This window comes from Symphalangus syndactylus, chromosome 23, assembly GCF_028878055.3.
Source record: "Symphalangus syndactylus isolate Jambi chromosome 23, NHGRI_mSymSyn1-v2.1_pri, whole genome shotgun sequence".
Classification (NCBI taxonomy): domain Eukaryota; kingdom Metazoa; phylum Chordata; class Mammalia; order Primates; family Hylobatidae; genus Symphalangus; species Symphalangus syndactylus.
In genome coordinates, this window is record NC_072445.2 from 64,259,050 (window position 1) to 64,282,451 (window position 23,402).

The 23,402-nt window shown below is 43.4% G+C and overlaps 1 protein-coding gene across 1 annotated transcript in view; it reads right to left on the reverse strand.

The window, feature by feature from the left end:
• The window catches only part of LY86 (lymphocyte antigen 86), a 59,349-nt gene that overhangs the window by 12,128 nt on the left and 23,819 nt on the right, over nucleotides 1–23,402 (reverse strand). Inside the window, exons 2-3 of the mRNA XM_055262957.2 lie at nucleotides 11,475–11,561; nucleotides 10,066–10,194 (exon numbers count right to left, since the gene is read on the reverse strand). Coding sequence (XP_055118932.1) covers nucleotides 10,066–10,194; nucleotides 11,475–11,561 — 216 coding nt within the window. The remainder of the gene's footprint in view (nucleotides 1–10,065; nucleotides 10,195–11,474; nucleotides 11,562–23,402) is intronic.

Genomic DNA, 23,402 nt, shown 5'->3' on the forward strand with positions numbered 1-23,402 from the left:
AAATCAGTATCTGGAAAGGATACCTGCAAGCAGGGAGGCAGTGTCAACCTGGGAGGATGCAGCCCTCACTCTCCCCTCCAGGTGAGGCCAAGAGCAAAGTGGGAGGAAGCTCAGAGTCTGTGATGGCATCTGGTGCGTGGAGAAACAAGGTGAGGGGCCAGAGGACGAAGAGGAAGGTGGGAAGGATGTTCTAGACCAACCAAGAGCATCGTCTCCGGAGGAGGAGGGAGGGAGTGCATGGCTTTATTCTAGTGACCTCTGGATACAGTCTTTATTCCTCTCCTTGCCTCTGGGTATTTCCCAAGAGAACCAGATCTGAAAGATGGGGAAGGCCCAGGCACTGCTTCTCATCCCATCCCCTCTGATCTGAAGCTTTGCTTTCTTCAGTTTCTGACCGTTGAGGATGTAGTCCTTACTGTTCCCCTAAGACTTGGAGCTGGTAGGTTAGGGCTCTCATTTAAGGTAATAACAAACTTGCCTTGGGCTAGGGACTGATAAGAGTGTCCACTGCCTTCAGGGCGAATGTCACTGAAGCTAGATCCCAGTGGGCCTTAAAGGCTGGAGGTTTCTTCAGGTTTCCATGGATTCCAGGCAGTGTGGGTAGGTAAGCTCCAGGCTAAGCCAGGCCTAATTGTAACTTTTTAGTATTATTTTTCAGTGTGTCCTAATTCGATGGCAAGAGAAATAGTGCAATTTTCCAGGTCACAGAAAGCTAGCACTCCCTCCACGGGTCTGTAGATCCATCCACGAGAAGAGGAGCCAAGACACATGAGTTCCCATCTCAGCCACTTTGTCACTGGGGATACTGGCAGCAGTTGAAGGACAGGACCAGAAGCTAGGATTGGGGGAGGTTGGGAATGAAGTGCGGGGATGGAAAGCCTGCAGCTTTTGAAGGAGCAGGAAGTCTAAAATGGCCCAGAAATCAAAGGTGAGCAAACAAGTATAACATAGGTGATACCCTAGAAAACATGTACAGTAGACAATAGTCCCCCTTATCTGCAGTTTCACTTTCTGCAGTCTCAGTTACCTGTGGTCAGTTGTGGCCTGAAAATGTTACTGTATTTTGAGAGAGAGAGAGAAAGAGGGAGAGAGACAGTGAGAGAGAAAGACAGAGAGAAAGAGAAAGAGGGACCATACTCACATATTTTTTATTACAGTAAATTGTTATAATTGTTCTATTTTATTAGTTGTTATTGTTAATTTCTAACTATGGCTAATTTATAAATTGAATTTTATCATAGGTATATGTATATATGGGGAAAATAGTAAATATAAAATTTGTTACTATTCATGGCTTTAGGCATGCACTGGGGGTCTTGGAACATGTTCCTATCAGGTAAGAGGGGACTACCGTATTTTAAAATTTAGGCTTCTGTTAAGCTGCTTATTCCCCTTCTGTTATAGCCTAAATCAATGCCTGAATTCCAGGGGCTTGCATTTGTTAATGTATGTGTAGTGAACATGAAACAACTGAATCATGAAGCCCATGGTAGTGGGGCCATGGCTGGGGGCATGCTTTAGAGAGGTTGTCAGGTCATCAGCATAGATTAATTTCTTCAAGGTAGCACCTGCTGGGCAGGTGGTTTAGCCCTGTCTTCTACTCCAGCAGCGCAGGCGGTAAGGCATTTTGCAGAAAGCATTTGTGGATTTTTTCCAAATCTAGGCAGTAAACAGATTGCATTCCCAGAACTCCCCCCAAATTCCCTTCATTTCCTAGATCTGTGGAAAGGAGCACATTGAAACAGAAATAGAGGAGGCCATAGAAATCTAACTGATGGTATCTGACTGCTGATCTAGATACTATTGTTAAGACAGAATTTTAAATTGATATAGACAGTGAGATTGAGAAGGCTCTGCAATGAATAATGCTGGGAGGATCACCAGGTCCTAGTGTTCAGCATGAACCAGGACCAGAAGAGAAACATCTAATTAAGGAAGGTAATGAAAAGGAAGGGAGGATGGGTAACCACAAGCACCCACCACGGTTATACCTTTGACTTATTTGTATGTGTAAAATCAGTGAGTATTATAACAGAATCTCTTGGATGCTGTCAGAAAAATATCTGCCTTATGGGCAATATTATGCCAGACTTTAAATACAGTTCTCAGGGGATCTACTCTGTTTTATATGGAAATTCATCTAATTATAATGTATTTCTCACTTTGGTCAAACAGTAGAAAAGTTCAGATTTATACAAAAGATAAACCAGGGACCAGTTATTTTCTCAACTAGAGGATTCTTCAGATTGCAAAAGATGTCATCATAATATTTCTTTTAATTGCAAGCTTTAAATATTAATGCATTTAAAATCAAGTTTAAACCTAATTATTTTCTCTAGCTTGCATATTGCACACGGGGAGGTATGTTTATCCGTTGAATGTGTTTCATAATGGATTTTGCTCATACTGAGAAGTGGCTTGTGCAGGCATGGATGCGCCATGAATCAGCAGTTCTTGTGGGCACCGTTGTCTTCTGCACCTCTCTGGGATCCTGACATGAATAAGGCATCATTAAGTCCTCTAAGGTTTTCATTGGTTGGATTACATCAATCACAGCTTTCAAGGTTTCAAAGAAGATTCCTTGACCTACAGATACTCTAATTTATAATCATACACACCCAGTGTATACACACACACACACACACAATTTATTTATTGAACTCGCCTAAGCCTTTATTTTAATTTCAGTTGATTTTGGCAGTAGATTGTGTGCAATTGATATCTGCAAGTCAATCTGTGAATCAATACACAAATTATTTTTGAAACAGTATTACTCACTTGGTGCTATGGAACCAAGGCCACATTGCCTGGGTTGATCTACCCTGGTCAGAACTCATAGAGGTTTGGCCAGAACCAGGTTTGACAGTTGACATGTCTCTCATTATCAAGTGTGAAAATCATATGTTCCTTGGACACACTGGGGCGAACAACACACACTGGGGTCTGTTGGAGGGTGGGGGATGGGAGGAGGGAGAGCATCAGGAAAAATAGCTAATAGATGTTGGGCTTAATACCTAGGTGTTATCATGGGATAACACCCATGGCACACGTTCACCATGGCACACGTTTAACTATGTAACGAACCTGCACATCCTGCACATGTACCCCTAAACTGAAAATAGAAGTTGGAAATAATATAAAACAATTTTTAAAAAGAAAGAAAATCATGTGTTCATTCTATTTACTTTATGGCTTTAATCTGAGTCTCTACCCAAATCTCCAGGTTCACTTCCAGTTGAGAACCTCACGTCTCCATGGCCCTACACAATATATTCTTGACAGTCCAAACATGAGCCACCGTTAGGTCATTTCTCTCCACTTTTTAATTGGGTGGAGCTTGTGGAGCAAGAATGAAGTGTTGCTTGTACTTCCCAGGGTGATACCTGAGTTTCAGGCTCCACAGTACATCTTACAACCAAATTTTGGCTGCTCTATTTAACTTATTTCACTTTCATCTTCCTGACGTGGGATATTCTAGGAAACTGCTTGAACAAAATGAACCTCATTGAGAGTGGACATCAAGATGTGTTGAACGCTTGATAAATCAGAGACTGAAAGAGACTGGAGTGAACTTGACTCCATTCCAAGCTAGACAGGGCTGTGGGTGTCTCATGTGTGGTGCTGGTGAGTGCTGACAAACCCAGACTTTGGGAAAAGTCTTTATGTCAGACTATTGTGGGCTAGGGTGACAGATCACACTTTGATAGATGTCAGGTTCCCTTGAAGGGAGTAGACATTCCTAAGATTATGCATTCTGGGTGGAAGTCAAGCCAGTGGCAGAAAATAAAAATTTTAGAGGCTGACCTTAGATCAAAGGAAGAAGACAAAACAGAACAGAACAACATGGCCATGAAAGACTTGTTCAGTTACTGGTCAGGAAATTCTGCGATCTGAGCAGGTTGGCAGCGTGAGATGTTATGGACTGGCTGCTCCTCTGGTGCTACGGTGAACCAGTTTGAGTCCTCTGGCCTGTTTCTATGACAGACCCACCAGAGTTTATCAATCAGCCCTGCAGTTTTCACAACATGCTCCAATCCTCTGCCTCAAGGTCCCTCAGGTAGGGGAGGAAGCCCAGGGACTCAGTGCTGTGATTCCTAACGCATCAGACACATCACATATCTTATTTAGTCTCCACTCTTACCCAATAATGAATTATGGCCAATCTCATTTGATAGATGCAGTAATTGAGAAATAGAGAAATGAAATGGCCCTCCAGACTGTCCATGGCAGCTGTGGGGAGGGAAGGGGACCTCCAGGCCCGCTCTCTGGCTTTTTCCTAAGGTGCTCTTCCTCCTGCCAGCTGCCACTCTGACCAGTCTTTCTGTTAAGTCCCTTTTGCCCCAAATCTAATTTGTTGGCACAGGCCTTATAAAGCAGAGTCAAAGCACAGGTGTGGCATTATCCTTAGTGTCCTGGATCTGAATTTATGCTGCAGCTTAGGTCAAGTGTCCACCTGGTGACAGCCCCAGCGTACCTGTGCTCAGTAACTCTGGCTAAGAGCCCTGGATTCTGACTTACCTTCTAGCAGTGGTTCACAAAAGTTAACATGCCACAGAACCACTTAGAGCAGGATTGATCGGTCAAAAGAAGAATAATATTTCACCACATGTAAGAATTAAATGAAATTTAAATTTCAGTGTCCATAAATAAATTAAACAAAGCCAAATCAATTATAAAATACATGCAGCAGATATAGACATACCTCACTTCATGTAATCTGGGCACACAGCCATGTCCACTCATTTTCATATTATCTCTGCAAGGGCAGAGTTGAGCAATTGCCACAGAGACCATATGGTCTGCAAAACCTAAAATGTTTACTATCCTTCCCTTTCCAGAAAAAAGTTTGCCAACACATGGCCCAAAGGGCTTGTTAAAATACAGATCACTAAGCCCCAACCCCAGAGCTTCTGATTCAATAAGTCTGGGTAGGGACCAAAAATTTGCCATTTCTAATAATTTCTTAGATGATGCTGATGTTGCTGGTCTGAGGACCACACTTTGAGAACCACTGCCTTATAATAATGGCTGGTTATGCCCAAAGATGATCCTTTGATTTCTATAATTTTGTTATGCCCTTTAAATCTTTTTCCTGTCTTAGTGGAGGGCTGAAATGAATTTACTTCTTCTCTAGCAAAGCTTTCTTTATGTTTACGGAAGATGTACAGCAGAGGGGTTTGGAGCTGGACAGAAACCCAGTTCCACCACTTGCTGGCTTTGTGACCTTGGGTAAGTTAGACTCCATTTCCTCATCTGTTAAGATGAGGGTGTATATAGGAAGAAACAGTTTTTTCCTCCCATATTCTCCACACAGAGCACTTCTGGTCACCACCTGGCTTGGCTCTCACTCCTGGAGATTCTGATATCATTGGTCTAGGGTACGGCCTGGATGTTGGGAGCTTCAAAATTATAAAGGGAGATAATAATGCAGCACTGTCCAATAAAAATATTAAAGAGAGTCACACATATAATTTTATGTTTTCTAGGAGCCACATTTTAAAAGGTGAAATTAATTTTAATATAATACTAATATCTTATCATTGATAAATAATTAAAATAATATATTAATGATAAATTCTACTTAACTCAGTATATTCCAAATATTAACATTTCAACATATAACCAGTGGAACAATGATAGAGATATTTTACATTCTTTTTCTCAGATTAAAGCTTTGAAACAGTCTGTACTTTACACCTACAGTACATCTCTATTCAGACTGGCTACATTTCAGGGCTCAGTCGCGACCTGTGGCTTGTGGTCATTGCTTCAGAAAGCACAGGAGTAGTTAATGTGCGACCAAGTTGGAGAGCCACTGGGGTGAGGGCGCGCTTGGTGTTTGCAGACCAGACCAAAGCTCCCGGACCACACAGGGGTTCTATTGGCATTATTGTTCTTGAGGATTGAGGGAGTTGGCTGCAGCTTCCCTCCTTTGGGCTAGGAATTAGGTGTGGTCATTAAGGACATTCAGTGAAGCTCAATTTAGTCTTAAAAGTGGATGTGTAGCTTATGGAACCTGTTTGAAAGCATGGCGATCAACTAAAGCAAATAAATCTAAATGAGTCGATGCTATCAGAGGAGACAGAAGGACCAAGGCAGCTTTAACAGAGCAGAAAGTAAAACAGTGGCCAATGTTGTCTCCTTCTTAGTGAGCCCACAGCCTGAGTAAATGGGGCTGTGGGTATCCCAGGCAAGAGGATGGCTGTTAGATCATCCCTTGATATTCTATGCAACTCTTTGATTCAGAACTTTCTATTCAAGTACAAATATCACTGGATATTACATAGGCTGTAATTCTCTTTGAAAACGCTTAGATTTATTCCCAGGGGAAGAGAATTTATTCTCTCTATTCTTTCCTATAATGATAAACTAACACTTTAAAGAGTAACCTTGCAAATGTATCATAAAAGCAAGCGAGATTTCCAAAAAAGACAAAAATAAAGATCTGCAGAGATAAGCACTCTTAGCACCGAAGTGTGTACTCTTTCAGAATTTTTTTGGTGTACACACTTACACACATTTTATACAATAGGATTCAACAGTGACTATACTTCTATAGCATGCTTCTTTGTCACATAATATTCTTACAAGTATATTTTCATGTAATTTAGTAATCTACGGCATCATTTTAAAATCACAGCATATTGTACCTTTGTTTGGCTAAATAATGACCTACTTAGTCAATGCCCTATCATTGGCCATATACGCTATTTCCCCCACATTGTCAATCATAGCGTAAGTAATCATACTGAAAGAGCATCAGCTTGTCTTTGAATCCAATGTGATGCTTGTCTTAAAGCTAGCTGAGGACAAGGCAGAGGGAAAGGAGGCAACATTTCAGTCTCACTAAGCCTGACCCATTTTGTAGTTTTATCTGGCTTGGAGAAAAGCCAGTGAGATGCAGTTTGCAGAGGAATGCACAGTAATGCCATGGCAATGACACCAAACAGCTCAACTGCCAGTGATGCCACAATGTGCTGCCCACAGTGGACATGAAGTTTTCTCACTGCTCTGCTAAGAAGGACCTGCAAGCCTTTTTATGCGTAACATGTCAACGGCAGCTTGCACTTGGATTTCGATTGACTTTAATTCTCCCTGGTGCTATTTTTTCCCCTTCTGGTCTTACTATTAACCATTTCTTTGGAATAGAATCATTCGTGCAGTAGGTTTGTGGGTGGGTTAAAAAAATTTAATAATCCAAAAAGCCTCCGAATTTAAGATTTTAGTTTCTCTGGCTTATGTAGTTTACATAATTATTTGTTCATGTAGCATTTGTATATCACTTTTCTGATCATTTTACACTATATGATATTTTACGCTATAGGAAGTTTTCTGGCAATTTGCCCATTGCCAGCTTCTCAGCTTGCCTATGCAGTCATCACTCCCATTGCAATAAAGCAGATAAATAGCTGCAGAGCTGTCCAACATTCAAATAAGGCAAACGTCAGCCTTTTGAGCTGCTAAACTGAATTGAATACCTCAAACTGATTTAGGGAACCATCTGTCTTCTGTTTTATCAATCCTATTAAAACCATACACAGGCAAAAATAGCAAGGTTTTCTTATACTTGGAGGACCAGGAAAATGTACTCTCTGCTAAGGTTTGATGCATGTTGTGTCTTTATGCCATGCATAAGCAGCCTTAAGTAGTCATTTTTAAGGTGAACTGGTATACCTGTGTTCAATCCATCATATGTTAACATGCAAATGCAATAAAACAAGTATCTATTGTGTCTTTACTTTGTGCCAGGTCTCTTTGCCATGTCAGCAGAGACAGATAGGAGCAAGAAATATGCCTTCCTTCAAGGAGTTTGAAGTTTAATTGGGAGGGGCACACACACTAACCTTAAAATTCAATTCCATCTGAGATAAGAACTACAGCAGAAGGAGGAACACAATGCTCCCACAGCACCCAGAGGGAGCACTTCATCTGTTGGGGCTGGAGGAAGCTTCAGAGAGAGAGAGACAGACAGACAGACAGAAAGAGAGACAGAGAGAGAAAGGGATACTTGAGCTAGGTCTGCATGAAAAGCAAATGGCAAGTGGGCCACACATGCTAAGGGGACCATCCAAACAATGTTGCAGGTGTTAAAATGCAGGCTCTGAAGAGAAAGTGGCAAAAGATTCCTTAAGGCTGATGCCTAAGGTATGTATGGGGAGTGAAGCAAGATGTGGCTGAAGAAGGGAGGGAAGGAGGGAGGGATGGGGGGAGAGAAGGGAAGGAGGGAGGAAGGGAGGGAGGGAAGGAGGGAGAAAGGACTGACTGTGGGTGAGGAGTTCGGGGTTGGCCCAGCTGAGGGCAGGTGGAAAAGGTTAAATAGGGACGGACTAATGATGAGTTCATCATTCTGAGGCAATGCACGAACGTCTTTGATTAATCAGAAATGTCTCCAGTAAGTTGAGAGAGGAAAACTGACTTATCATTTTAAGGTGAGTTAGCTAAGAAAAAAAAAAGTCCCAATTTGAAACAAAGTCAGATCACTGGGCAGAAAGATTTCTGAGATGACAATTTTAAATAAACCCCTGGCCAAAAGCAAGACACACTCATTTGTTGTATTGTTTGTTCTTTTATTCATTCATTCATTAAAGCTAAGATTGGAGTCAGCCTGCCTGGGTTCAAGCCATGGATCCTTCAAGCCCTGTGACTTGGTGCAAGTTCCTAAACCCCTCTGTGCTTCAGTTACACATTTATGAAGTTGGAATATTAATGTAGTATTAACTTGTAAGGTTGGTGTGGGAAGCAAATGACTTATTGGGTCTAAAGCTCTTATAACAGGGCCTGGTACAAATGCTCAATCGTGTTAGGCATTTTGCTCTGTGTGTGTCTGTATTCAGAGCTCTCTGTGTGTCAGCCATATTTGAAATACTGGGAATAAAAAGACAAAGGTGATATGACCCTACCCTCAAGCAGCCATAGTCCAATGTGGAAGATACACGGCAGTAAACCAGGACAGTCCAAAATGGCAAACACTAGGATACACTGATGTGCCACACACTCAGGAGAGATGGTGAGGGTGGTGAGTGAGCCAGGCTGATTCTGTCCTCTCCAGATCCCAGCAAAGTTCCCCCGGCTTCCATCTGGCCAATCCTCCCTTAAGTTCCTTGTTTTCTTTTGTCTGCATCCCTCACTGTAGGAAGGAGTTTCCAATTTCTTCTAGATCTTTCATTTAAAAGGAGTAATTGCATCATATCACAAGGAATTTACTGTTTAAAATTCTAGCTCTCTTGAATGGGAAAATAGATAAAGGAGTATTTCTGAGATGTGGGGTGAGGGGTGTATTGGGAGTATGCCCTGCCTTGGCCAGTGGGAATAGGAAGGAGACCCTGGGAGGGGAGAACAGCTGGGAGAGAACCACTCCTGGGGAAGGACAGTCAGAGAATAGAGCCAGGTTTTAACTACATCGCGGAAGCATCTCAGGGCCTTGGTGAAGCCGTGGGTAAAGACAAGAAGGAAAGGAGAGGTGGGGACAGGTGGGGGAAGGTGACCTGCCCTTTCTTCAAGGCTGTATGGCAGGGGGTAGAGGGTTGGTGCACTGCAGAAAAGGTAGCTAATATAATGGGGTTTCTGCCTCTCTACTTCGAGTGTAACTACCTGATGCCCCTGTTATTCAATGACCCACGTGGGAAAGGTGGTGACATATCATAAGCTTCATTTTTTTTTTCTTTTTTGAAGTCCATTACTATATTAAGGATATCCGGCCACTAAGGAAGTTGTGAAGGGAAAACCTGGAAGCACTCTGAACCTCAACGGATTTTTGGAAGCTCTTGGCTCTTTCTGCTGCCAGCCCTTTTTATAAGATGCTGCTACTCACAGTAACAATGCTCTGTTTTAAAGCATCTCATATGTCTCATTTCATTTTGATATTCACAACAGCCCTGTAAGGTAGGCCTATGGAATGGGCCTTATTGTTATTTTTATGTAACACATGCTGATAAGTGAGGATAAGCTCGTCCAAAGGTGAGGGGCAGAGACAGAGCTCTGGTCTGGGTGTCCTGGCTTCAGATGCAAGTTCACGTTTATCTCTCTGCAGGCCCCTGCAAGCAGTGAGCAAGACAGATGGCTTACCTCCTTTCCTTCTTCCACAGAAAGAAAACTTGGGCAGAGCCGCCTCACAGATGGGATAGGAGAAATTCAAAACAGATGAGCCTTGAGACATGAGAGCTAGGTCAAGAAATAGCTCTTTGATGTCCTCTCCTGGAGGAAAGAGAAGAACAGCTTTACTCTTACTGCGTGTTTCACTGTGTATCAAAGGCATTCACAGTATACAGCAGCATGAGCTAAAGAACCTTTTGTTTCCATTAATCTGCTCTGTGTGGGGAACAGTTTTCTTCTTTCCTTGGTAAAACAGCATTTAGGCAATGCTACAGGGGATTATGATGGGACCCTGGGTACGAAAGGTGGCTGTTTCTCAAAATACCTGCTTGGAGCAAGGTAGTTAATCAGCTGAGCTCCCCACCCTGATGCTATAGCCTTTTAATGTGATGTCTGCAGGTCTGGCTTCTGGAATTTCTCAGCTGCATAGTATCATTTGTTCCCCACGATGGCGGTGGGGTGTGGTCACGCCAACATACATCTGCTGCTGTCACCAGGGAGGTATTGCAGCACAGGTGCACAGGAAGCTTCAGCGGGTTCCATGATGGTGGCTTCCAATTCTCTCTTTTTCTCCATTCTTCCCTTTTATGTTCCACCCACTCTTCTATTTCTCTTTTCTCTCTTTTTCTCTCCCCATAACATTTCTCGAGCTGCTGCTAGAGTCCAGATACTGTGCAAGATTCTAGAAATACAAAGATGCGTGAGAGTTCTTGATTTCTGTGAATGTTCCCTCCATTTCTCTGGAATGATTCCACATGCTAAGTTTATTAAGCCTCTCTACTTTGATTTTGATATCACTGTTTTGGAAAAGGAGATCATCTAGTAGCTATAGAAAATATATTGGCCAACTATAATTGCATGATCATATGAAAATTAAACAATCAGAAAGTGCTCTAGCTTACTGATTGGGGTAGGGGAGAAAATATTACATCTCCTCCTTGCCTATGTGAAGGTTTAACAATTTGTATTAACTATTTGGGATACAAAATAACACAAAAGACAAACAGTACTGCTGGTAGTAGGTTTATTTGTTGCTGAGATAACTAAAAATGTTAGGAGATCCTGAATAGACGTTAATACTTAATCTGAAAATATTTTCCTTTTTTTTTGCTGGGTATACTGATTCCAGGTGCTTATGTCATCAAATGAGTGCCTAGAGTCTTTTTAATACAAAAGTACAGCTTTAAGTGAGAGCTCTACCCTACCTGGATATGACTCAGAGAGAGATTTGAAAATGAAGATATAAATAGAGTTAATTCCAGAGAGTGGTGAGGGAACAGTAGTTTAGCCAGTCATTACAGTTAACATAAGTCATTAGGTGTGTGTAGTTGGAAGAGGCTGTGCAATGTTTTATTTTATGCTAATCATTTTTTTTTACTTACTCAGAATAATTCCAAATCTAACGTTGATATTTGATTTTAATTGCTTGGAACACTTTTCAACAGAAAAGCCAAAATCTTGTAATGGATCTGTGAAGAAGAAAGCAATAGATTAGTTGTGAGTACATCGTATATTTTGCAAACATATTCAAAATTTGCAACAATTTTGTTTTCACATGAATTGCTACATTTATTCAAAAGCATATTGCCCAACACTTCTTAAAATAAGCCCATGATATTTTCATCAGCTCCCCCCAATGTCTTCAAAGCCAATGTCATGTTCACTCTGACAACAGGGGGCCTCCATCCATGGAATGAACAGTGTCTTGCTAGTTGGGTTATAGCTTTACTTGTTAACGTTTTTATCATAGAAAATGTTTATCATTGCCTGAATTATTTTAGTTCCTGAACGTTTGGACTTAAAATTGCTCATGGATTGCATAGAGGATTTAAGAAAGTATCTATTATTATTATCAAAACAGAGGGAGATACAAAAGTTAGGAGAGCTTGAGTAGACATTAATACTTAGGCTCAAAATATTTTCTCCAAAGATTTTCAAAGTTAAGACCTGCCTTTGTAATTCCATTTTATCCCATCCCATCCCATCTCATCCCATTTGATGTAATGCTTCCCCCTCCAAATATTCCACTATGTACAAGATATTGTGTTAGATATGACAGGGGCTATAAAGATAATATTTTCTGCATGGCTGAGCCTTGTGCTTTAGGAGTGTTTTCCATTTAATTCTCTAGGCTCCCCAGCACCTAGCAGAGAGCCTCACAGCCTCACAGTCTGACCCACAGTAAGCACTCCATAAATGTACACATTGAGTGAATGGATGGGCCATATATTGGGGCTGTTTCTCAGCTCCAAATCCAGCCCTCTTTTCTCTGCTTTTAACTGGGCTGTTGGTAGTCATGTTTCTCCTTCACTGTCTGCCAGTCAAGGTAGCAGAGAGATGGAGGCTGGAGTTGAAGAAGGGACTTGCTCCTTCGTGAGTACTTGTTGGGAGTCTCACTGGTGATGGCCCATCACGTTGGCAGTGGCAGTTGGTTCCAGTTTCCAGCTCTCTTTTGCACCTTCCCAGCTTCAGCTGAGACTCAGCTCTGTGGGGCCCTAAGCTACTGCAATAACAGCACATCAGAAGGAATGCATAGTAATGTCACATAATATTCTTACAAGTGTATTTTCATACTACTGTGTCTCAGCTCCACAGGTCCTTCTGTCAAGCATCCAGTTTCTAATCCCCACAACCTCTGCCTTTTGCTCTCCCAGCCCTCAGGGGTCCTTTCTTTGCTCTTTTGGCTCTCCAGCAACTGGTTCTCTAACCAATTTCCTATATCAGATTCTCTCCGTTAAAATAACTGATATGGTCTTTGTTTTCCTGACAGCATCCAGACCTGCAGAATCAACAATAATCTGAAGAGATAGGTATGATTTACCTCATTTTACTGTTATGAAAATATAGACTCGGAGATGTTGTATTAACTTATCTAGATCCCCACACTAGAAAGTGTCAGAGTCAAGATTCAAAGCCAGAGTTAAAAACAAACAAACAAACAAATTGCTCCCTGGTATTGTGCAGTGAAACTCACAAAGTAGAACCTCAACTACATATGTTACTTATTTGATTTGTAAGATTGCCCAGAATATTTTGTGTGCAGGCATATGGCATCTGGTAGTTCTGTTTCATAACTGATTTCCATTTCAGCTTAGCTATGAGCTCACATTTGCCAATGATAGTGTCCCAGACAGTTTTATCATCCACATTGCTAACCTGGAAGATGCATCATTGTCTATGATATCTGCAATGGAAATGATCACTAGGCAATTTCAGCCTTGCAAATCTAACGTAAGTACACTTTTGTTTGATCAAAACCCCTTTGGTCCAGTCACTAATTTTCCTAAGGGTGGGAAAGAGCCCTTTTGTCTTATGCTCATTAGACTTCTTCCTAAGTATCTCTGCTGTCCCGGGGTTTCTTTCAGCCTGGAAAATAGGAGCAGGGGGTTGGAGACGATAGTTCCTGCTACATCCTTGGCACTCAGTATTGAAAAAGATAGAAGCCAATGAACAGATGCTTAGGAAGGTGCATCCTCAAAATTGTGGATAAATTTAAGTTGCTATCCAGGCAAAATAAAAGAGGCTAAGTATGTATTGTGTTGTTGATTAGCAGCTATAGAATTACACTGTACATTTATCAATATTTTAAAGGTATAGATAGAAAGAATCAACTAAGGGTGGGAGAAGGAAATAGAGCATTTTCTTGGTACTAGAAACACATTGTTTTTAGGAAAATAATCTCAATAAAGAACAAAGTCACAAAGAAAGCTGTAGGCTGCATCTCTCCAAGGATATGTATATAAAAGCAGAAAGACAGATTGCTTAAAAAGCGCTTAAGGGTTTGGTGAGCTTTCCTAGCAGTTATTTCAAATTTATATGCAAGAGTGATATCTTTGAGTGTAAACATGCAGTTTGTGGTCCTCTTGGGGAAAGTGACATTGGTTCTTCCTCCTCCCCCAACCCCACCCTCTCAAACTCAAATCCTTCTCTGTATTTATTTGCATTTCCACTCAGGCACTTTGCATGTTTTATATTACATTATATTTGTTTGTATACCTCTGTCATTCCTCCACTAGATACTGCAAAGCTAACTCCCCAGTGCCAGGGCTATACATAATGTCTTAATATTATACTAAATCTCCAGTGATTGTTGGCTGGATGAATAGTAGTGGTTATTTGTAGTAAATTTGCTGAGAACCTTAAAGCAGGATTCCTCAATGTCATCACTATTGACATTTTGTTTTGGATATCCTTTGTGGTGGGTGCTGTTCTGCGCATCGTAGGATGTCTAGCAGCATCCCTGGTCTCTACCTACCAGATGCCAGTAGCACCCCCATACCCTCTAGTTGTGAAACCAAAAATATCTCTAGACATTACCAAAGTATCCATGAGGGACAAACTCACCCCTGGTGGCGATCACTGCTTTAAATAATCACTTTATCAATTTCCAGGCTTTACCTACCCTGCAAATGCCTCAGAATCACCTACCAAAATAAAAGACGGTAGGTGCATTTTAAAGTAGTTCTCCTTCTACAGCATAAACAGTGATGGGCAGGCTGAGAGTGAAGAGACTTTCCCTTGGACCCTTGCCTGAGTAACTTTTAATACATGTAAGATGGATCATCGGAGTTTGGACTTTCTGAAACAATAACATCGCAAAGTTAATCAGAGTTGGCGTTCTGGGAATTCGAGGGCAGAGATAAGTGTTTCCTCCGGATACTTCTCTGTATTTCAGCAAACGAGCTGAGGAAAGAAGTCAAAGCTTCATCATGAAATAGAAGACTGTTCATTTTCAATATTTCTTCCTTGGCCTCTATGTGGCACTCCCTTGCTGTCTGTTCTGTTGACTTCTGTGGCTTCAGCCCAAGGGAGGACGGCGTTATATTGGGTGAATCCAGCACACCCCAAACTGTCCCTGATCCCCTCTCCCCCGGGCATGCGGGCCCTCGAAGGCAGGCTTCTCCAAACCAGCAGCATGTGAACCCTGCCAGAGGTGAGGAAGAGCTCTAGGAGAGCAGCCAGCAGCATCTGTTTTGCATACTAAGGGCAGCAACAATCAAATCTCTTCTAGAAAGGTTTTCTTGGACATTCATGGAGTAAAATAGAGTTGCATAAACAAGCCAGGTTTAGAGTGAGCAGCGTTTGAACAAATCTCAGCTCCAAAGCTATTTTTGTGCCTTCCACCCTCCATTAATGGCCTAGGCTGGGCTAGACCTGAGCAGCTGTCAGAATGGCTTCTATTAACAGCTAGCAGTGGGCTTTCAACTGGAATCAGTAGGAAGAAGACAAAATCCAACGACACAGACTCTGGAAGTGAAATTCCTCAGCAGAGGATGGTGGGGGCCCGGGTGCACTCCACTGGACCAATCTTTGATTTGACTTCAGGCAGCCGGAAAGCTTGGATGTATGTCCCTAAGTCCTGGAGGCCATGGATTTAGCTCCGCCCGCTGTGGCCTCTGCATTGCTGGCTGGTTAGTTTGAGGCATAGAGGAGGGCCTGACTCTTATGCAGCTAGTCCCAGTTTCCATATTCTAGCTCTACTTGAGTTTTTTCTTTAGCTTTATATTTTGAAATAATAATATTTTCACAGGAAGTTGCCAAAAGATACAGAGAGGTCTCAAATGTCTTTCCCCATCTTCCCCCATGGTAAGATCTTACATGGAGGACAATACCAAAACTGGGACATTGACATTGGTACAATCCACAAAGTTTATTCAGATGTCACCAGTTTAACAATCATTCGTGTGTGTGTGTGTGTACAAGTGCATGTGCCTATTTTTTACAGTTCTATTGCTTGAGTTTAAAATGGATACTAACTGGTCTTCCTCCTCTCAGGGGAGGGTAGAATTCTTACAGCAGACTCACTGTGAAAAGGAGCTGACCCCCCTCCAATCTCACTTCCACCAGCCTTCCACATACTCATGGCCAAGTGCAACCCCAACATTGCAATGTCCTTCCTGCTTTGTAAAGGTGGTCTTTCTCCCCCTCCCTTTCTCCTATGCTCTCCTCTTCTCTCTTCCTGTCTCTCATTCTCTTCCTCTCTCCCACCCTTTCTCTCTCTCTTTCTCTTTTTCTTCTCATACCTGTACTTAGATCTGGCTACCATCCTGAGATTAAGAACACTGACTTTTCTTCAAACACATCTTAACATTCATGGCTCATTCCCTGTGGCCCACATTAGTCTAAGAGCTGGTATTGCTTCCTGCATGTGCTGTTGGCAGAACACAGGCTGGCCCCAGGAGGATGTTAGGTATTACAAGCATGCTTCCAATAGAGGCGCGACCTGGGGAGGAGAAAGGGCATAGAGGGCCCAGGAGACCTTCCCAGCCACACGCAGCTTAGCTGCACTGGCAAGACTGCCTCTAGCAAACAGTTTATGGAGGGAAGGAAAAATTGGGTTAACAGAATGTGAATAAAGCTGGTCTGCTTCTGACTGCTCAATAAAATAGTACTGGATGGTTGTTTAATAATGCGGGGTGTGTTAGGGTTCTCTAGAGAAACAGAACCACTTGGCACTGGAGACGGAGCGTCTGAGTGTGTTTGAACTGCTAGTCCCGGGCCAAATGGTAGCAGATACTCCTCTGCATCTTTCAGAATTCTTTCCCAAATGTAACAAAATAACAAACAGACCTTGCTTTTGATTTCTTCTTTTAGGTTGGCTGATGGCCAATTCTGCCGGCTTGTGTTCTGTTTATCATACAGATCTAGTTGGGCATGGATCTAGAAGTCTGCCTTCTTTCATGGCTGTACTTTTACTAGAGTGTCTTAATTTTCTTGGCGAATTCAGAGGATGACATTCAAGGGTCACTGTAGATCTTTACAGGAGGATGATGCATAAGGCTTCAGTAAAATCGCATTGCTGGAAATCCATTACCAGCACAATGCAAAATTCACTTTCTTCTTTTCTGTCCTTAATGCCACTGTGTTCCCTCCTCCTCCTCCCCTCATACTCCCTCCCCACCTTTGTGGAAAAAGAAATAACTTACAGTGTGATAAATGTATTCTAGCTGTGTTTTTCTATTATGTCCTCATCTCTTCTTTTTTCTACGTGTCAAATCTTATTACTGTAGCACAGCAAGGCTCCCCAATGGGTCATTATTTCAAATGATAGTAGTTCCACTCCCATTTCACTCTCTTTGGTCAGCATTTCCTCAGGAATTGACTCACACATTCAAGCCATACGTATGAACTGGCTTCCTGTTTCTTCATCTCAGATATGTAAATGGTGTGTTCAAAATACTTAAACATGTTTCTTGCTATCAAATGCAACAAAAATAAAATGAACACCATCATAATGGAATATCGACTATTTGTGATACGAGATGGTAAAAACTGAAACATCCTGCCAGCTGCCTGGCAACCTTGGTGAATGTGTTTTTGAGTGAGAAGGTATGTTTGGGCTGCCAAACTCAAAATTCTGGATCCCTAGCTTGTCTGCTTTTAATTGCAAAAAAAATTGAATTCACAATAAGCCTTTTTATTGACAAAAAAGGAGTAGGAATCTTGCATGGCCCCTCTGGTCTCGAAGTTCCACTTTCCCAGAATAACCTAAGTTTGGCTTCCATCAGCATAGGAGGAGATGGCTTTTCTATCATGATATAAACATGAGAGACCATAAGAGATGAGTGGCAATGAAGACAGTCTTCTGCCAAAAATATCTTGCCAAATGTCTCGAAGAAAATAATGACCTAATTGAGGCAGTTTTGTCTGATCGTTGCATCTTAGGAGTAGATCAACAATGCACTGGCCAGGCGCGGTTGCTCACGCCTGTAATCCCAGCACTTTGGGAGGCCGAGGCAGATGGATCACCTGAGGTGAGGAGTTCAAGACCGGCCTGGCCAACATGGAGAAACCCCATCTCTATTAAAAATGCAAAAATTAGTCGGGTGTGGTGGCATGTGCCTGTAGTCCCAGCTATTCAGAAGGCTGAGGCAGGAGAATCGCTTGAACCCGGGAGGTGGAGGTTGCAGTGTGCCGAGATTGCACCACTGCACTCCAACCTGAGTGACAGAGTGAGACTCCGTCTCAAAAAAACAAACAAACAAAAAACAAAACAAAACAAAAAAAAAACAAATGCACTAAGTGCAAAATTTTATTGTGTGTTACCAAGAGGGTGTCATGGCACTACATAGCATAGGATCCTAACATGAAGGTGAGAGGAAACTGGAACCTGTCTTACAGGTGAGAGACAGTGCATCTTAGTGGCTGGAAGATGCAATAGGAAGAGCAACTTGGCTCATCATTCCTTACCCTGTGATAGGAGGGGGATTAGGTCTTGGGGATAGAAAGACAAATCAGAAATGCTTCTGGTATCATCGTATGTATAATCCATCATCTGATTATGATAACACACTACTGAATAATAAACTCAACAAGAGATGCAGGTATACTTTATATATACTCTAAATCTCTCATTAATAGTCAACACATTATAGTCTCATTATCATCATCATTTTATAGTCTTCTGTAGGCAAGGCATGTTTCCCACGGATTCACTTTATACTACCTTGCCTGGCCCCTCTTCATTTTAAACACCATCTTAATAACAGTGTCGCTCTTCTTTCTTACAATATGTTTATTAACTGTCTAATATGCGCTGGACACTGTCCTAGCCGTGGTGGAACCCAGGTGGAAAAGGAGCATTGACTAGAGATGTGGTCCACAGTGCCTGTGCCCAGCTTTTTTTTTTTTTTTTGAGACAGCATCTGACTGTCACCCAGGCTGGAATGCAATGGCACAATCTTGGCTCACTGCAACCTCCACCTCCCAGGCTCAAGGGATTCTCATGCCTCAGCCTCTCCAGTAGCTGGCAATACAGGTGTGTGCCACCACCATGGGCTAATTTTTGTATTTTAAGTAGACATGGGGTGTCACCATGTTGGCCAGGCTGGTCTTGAACTCCTGACCTCAAGTGATCCACCCGTTTCATACTCCCAAAGTGCTGGGATTACAGGCGTGAGCCACCACACCCGGCCTTCAGCCAAGCTTTAAGTTAAGTAGATATTTCTGAGATGAAACCTAGATGTCAGGGCCTCCCAGCCCTTGAGACTAAACAGGATTGGTGGAACATAACCTCATGGTTGGGATGTCTTTGCTGATGGTTCTTAATGTGGCTGCACGTCGAAATCAATAGGAGAGTGCTGTGAAAATACCCATGCCTGAGTTCCACCCCAGACAGTCTGATTTAATAAGTCTGGGTGCTGCCTGGTTTTCAAATGCTCCCCAGGTGATTCTATTGCCCTGCCTAGTTTGAAACCCACTGTTAAAAGCCACACCAAGTTTTTTTGGCTAATTTCCTGGTATATGATCTTAAACGTGAGATCCTACGTCTACCGTGTATCACTCAGGCTCAAAGTTTAACCCCTTCATAGACGTCCTAAGAAATCTCCTTACAAACCATTTCACAAGGTGTACAGAATTTATGAAGCGTAAAGAGGCAGCCGCCTCCACTTAGCCGTTTATGACCCGGTGAGATGCTCCTGGCCTCTCCCTCTTTTTTCATGTCTCTGGCTCCTGTCTCTACAGGACACCATGTTTCCCCCTGGCTCAGTCCTGAGGAGTTGGAACCTTGGCAGTTACCCAAGTGACACTCAAGAATTCTTTCAAGAAAGGCACGGCCCTGCTTAGGTAGGATTCCTGCAACAGCCCCTAAAAGCATTTTTTTTTCTGTTTCATTTCCTGAGCATCGACTCTCTGCCAAACACGATCTTAGGCATGAAAAGATTTGAGATGAGAGTTCAGGGACAAAGAGAACAAAGCTGAAGAGATGAGCAAGGAGAGCTAGCGGAGGATGGGGAGCATGAGACAGGACACGCCTGCAAAAATTTCCCAATGTGGAGAAGAACGTGGAAGAACGGCAGAGCTTGGCAGATGTGAGTGGGCGGCGTGGGGCTGGGACAGCCAAGACCAGAGAGCCCGGTATGCGCAGGAGTCCTGGGCTGCCTGCAGGCTCGCGGGAGCTCTGTGCTCGGGCGGAGAGCAATGATTTGAAGGTGGGAATGCAAGCATGCACTCAAATTTAAAAAAAGGAGACGTGATTATAAATAAGACATTTGGCGTCAATGAAGGAACTACTTAAGAGACAAGCAGCATCTTTTGTAGCCGAATAAGCTTTACCTCCCTCTGCGGTCTGTGTTTGTAAGGCAGTCAAGGTTCACACTCTCGGCAATTTTTGGTGTGGTTCTTCCGTGACTGTGACTTGGGCGGATTGTGTTGCGTTGTGTGTGTTTCGTGCCTCTCCATAAGCCGCCATGACTTTTGGAGATGGAAAGTCAACTCATCTGTTTTCTGTTTCCTAAACACTGATTTTCTTCTGGAAAGCCTGCCTGTGTTCCTGAACACGGGCACCAATACAGGCTATAAAGAACAACTTATTCTTTTAGGGGATAGAAGTAGAAGGTTCTAAGGAATAAACTGTATGAAAAATATCTCCATAAAAATTTGAGAATGAGCTAAAAACGTCCCTTCCCTATTTCTGAATTCTCCACTCTAGCAACACCTTGCTTCGCTCTTTGCACTGCACCGTGGGAGCTGGTTAAGTGTTCGAGGAGTGACTGAAGGAAGGCGGATAAACCATCAGGCAGGGAAAGTAAGGGGCCCTATTGAGAGGTGACAGCATGCTAGAAGCCCTTGCTCGCTCTCGGCGCCTCCTCTGCCTTGGCGCCCACTCTGGCGGCGCTTGAGGAGCCCTTCAGCCCGCCGCTGCACCGTGGGAGCCCCTTTCTGGGCTGGCCAAGGCCGGAGCTAGCTCCCTCAGCTTGCGGGGAGGTGTGGAGGGAGAGGCGCGGGCAGGAACCGGGGCTGCGCGCGGCGCTTGCGGGCCAGCGCGAGTTCCGGGTGGGCATGGGGTTGGAGGGACCCGCACTCGGATCGGCCGGCAAGCCCCAGGCAGTGAGGGGCCTAGCACCTGGGCCAGCAGCTGCTGTGCTCGATTTCTTGCCGGGCCTTGGCTGCCTCCCCTCGGGGCAGGGCTCGGGACCTGCAGCCCACCATGCCTGAGGCCTCCTCCCGCTCCCCCCTCCCCCGTCGTGAGCTCCTGCGCGGGCCAAGCCTCCCCAACGAGCCCCGCCCCCTGCTCTACAGCGCCGGATCTCCCAGACCGCCCAAGGGCTGAGGAGTAGCAGGCGCACAGCACGGAACTGGTAGGCAGCTCCACCTGCGGCCCCGGTGCGGGATCCGCTGGGTGAAGCCAGCTGGGCTCCTGAGTCTGGTGGGGACATGGAGAGTTTTTATGTCTAGCTAAGGGATTGCAAATACACCAATCAGCACTCTGTATCTAGCTCAAGGTTTGTAAACACACCAATTAGCACTCTGTGTCTAGCTCAGGGTTTGTAAATACACCAATCAACACTCTGTATCTAGCTAATCTAGTGGGGAGGTGGAGAAATTTTGTGTCTAGCTCAGGGATTGTAAACGCACCAATCAGCACCCTGTCAATACGGACCAATCAGCTCTCTGTAAGACAGACCAATTGGCTCTCTGTAAAATGGACCAATCAGCAGGATGTGGGAGGGGCCAGATAAGAGAATAAAAGCAGGCTGCCGGGGTTGTTACTGGTGATTTTCTTCCCTCCGCTAATGCTGTGCTTTTTGTGGTACATTTTGCAGGTGCTCGCTTTTTGGATCCACACAGTCTTTGTGAATTGTAACACTCAGTTTGAAGGTTTGCAGTTTTTTTCTTGAGACCAGTGAGACCACGTAACCCCCCAGGCAGGGAGAGGAAAAAAAATTCTGGTACGTGCTGCCTCTAAGAGCTGTAATGCTTACTGTGAAGGTTTGCAGTTTCATTTCTGAAGCTAGCGAGACTAGGAAACCACCAGAAGGAAAAAACTCCAAACACACTCAAACCTGAAAGAAACATACTGGATACGCTGCCTTTAAGAACTTCATCGTGAGAGTCCGTGGTTTTGTTCTTAAAGTCAGCAAGACCAAGAACCACCAATTCTGGACACACTACTCTGAGTGGTTGAGCTGGTTTTTGGATTTCCTCAAGTCGTGCTAACAGCATTGGCTTTTTAATCTTAACTTCAATTTGTCCTCTCCTAATACAAAACTATAAAGATTATTTTCATCGTCATAATGTTCAGTACTCAGAGTTAAGGGGGTAAATATCTCTCCAACTAGATTGTTTAAGACATGTGCTTGAAGTCAAGGGCAGCGAGCAGAACACAGCAGGAATTTGATTTTTGTTTTTGGTAGGAGGAGAGAAAATGGAGAGATGCTAGTTCGACAGGAGAGACAAAAGCTCTGCTATTTTATTGGTCCAATTGTTAAAGCTTTTTGAGGCCCTACTGTTTGATAGGCACTGTGCTAGATGTGGGATACAAAGATGATTTAGTCTTAGGGCTAACCTCCGACTTTCAGGAGAAAGGGGGGACAAACAGACGACAGGCACGCAGCGTAGCCACAAGGTGTGGTGAGAGAACGGGAAGGCACCAGTGTGGGTGACAGGGACTGCCACACGGTGGACAGGTGCCAGCGCTTTGCCTTGGAAGCTGTGGAGGCGCTTTTGTGACCATCTTAAGTTTATTCCTATGTATTTCCAAATATTTGCAGTAATTACAGATGAGTGTAGTAACAGTGGTCACTTCTATAGCTCTTTCCACAGCAGGTTCTGTTCTAAGCCCTACACGTGTATTAGCTGAAATCATCACAAAAGCCTTAAGAGAGATGCTATCATCTGTGTTTTAGAATTGAGGAAACTGAGGCAGAGAGGGTTTATGGAAAGTGTGCAGGTTGAAAACCTTGTACTGGGCTGGAGTAGGAGCCTATGTATGTAGACTCTTTTCTACCAACTCAGGCACAGAGAACAATACATACAAAAAAATCTCAAGTCCCAAAGACTGTGTATTCTGGGAACTTCACGTTTGTCAACAAAAGCTCTTCGTAAAATCAAGTCAGTTGTGCTTTTGTGACCTTCATCTTGAATCATATAAATGCAAACAGTCTAGCTTCTTTCTTTGAAAGGCTGGAGGTCGGAGGTGGCTGGTGTTTGCTCAGACACGGACAGACCTTAAAGGTCTTAGAATCGCCCCTGGAAGGACAGTGGAAAAACGACATACTTTTCCTCTGTTGCTTAACGTGGTATCAGAAAGGTAGATTTCTGTCTTCTTCCTATGTCTTTTCAAAGAAGGAGCCTTCCTTGGCAAAATACAAATTTCTGTGGCTGCTGGGGTCAGAGTTTCCACCGTCATCACAGGCCTTCATCTTGCAGGTAAGCGCAGACATGCTCGCCTTCTTACTGACTTTGCTGAATATCGCTCATGTTGTGGAATAGAATTTCTACACCATCTGTGCTCATAGTGTGATATCAAAACCTGTATGTCTTTTGCAGCCCTTAGATACACACATGAGAATACACACACACACACA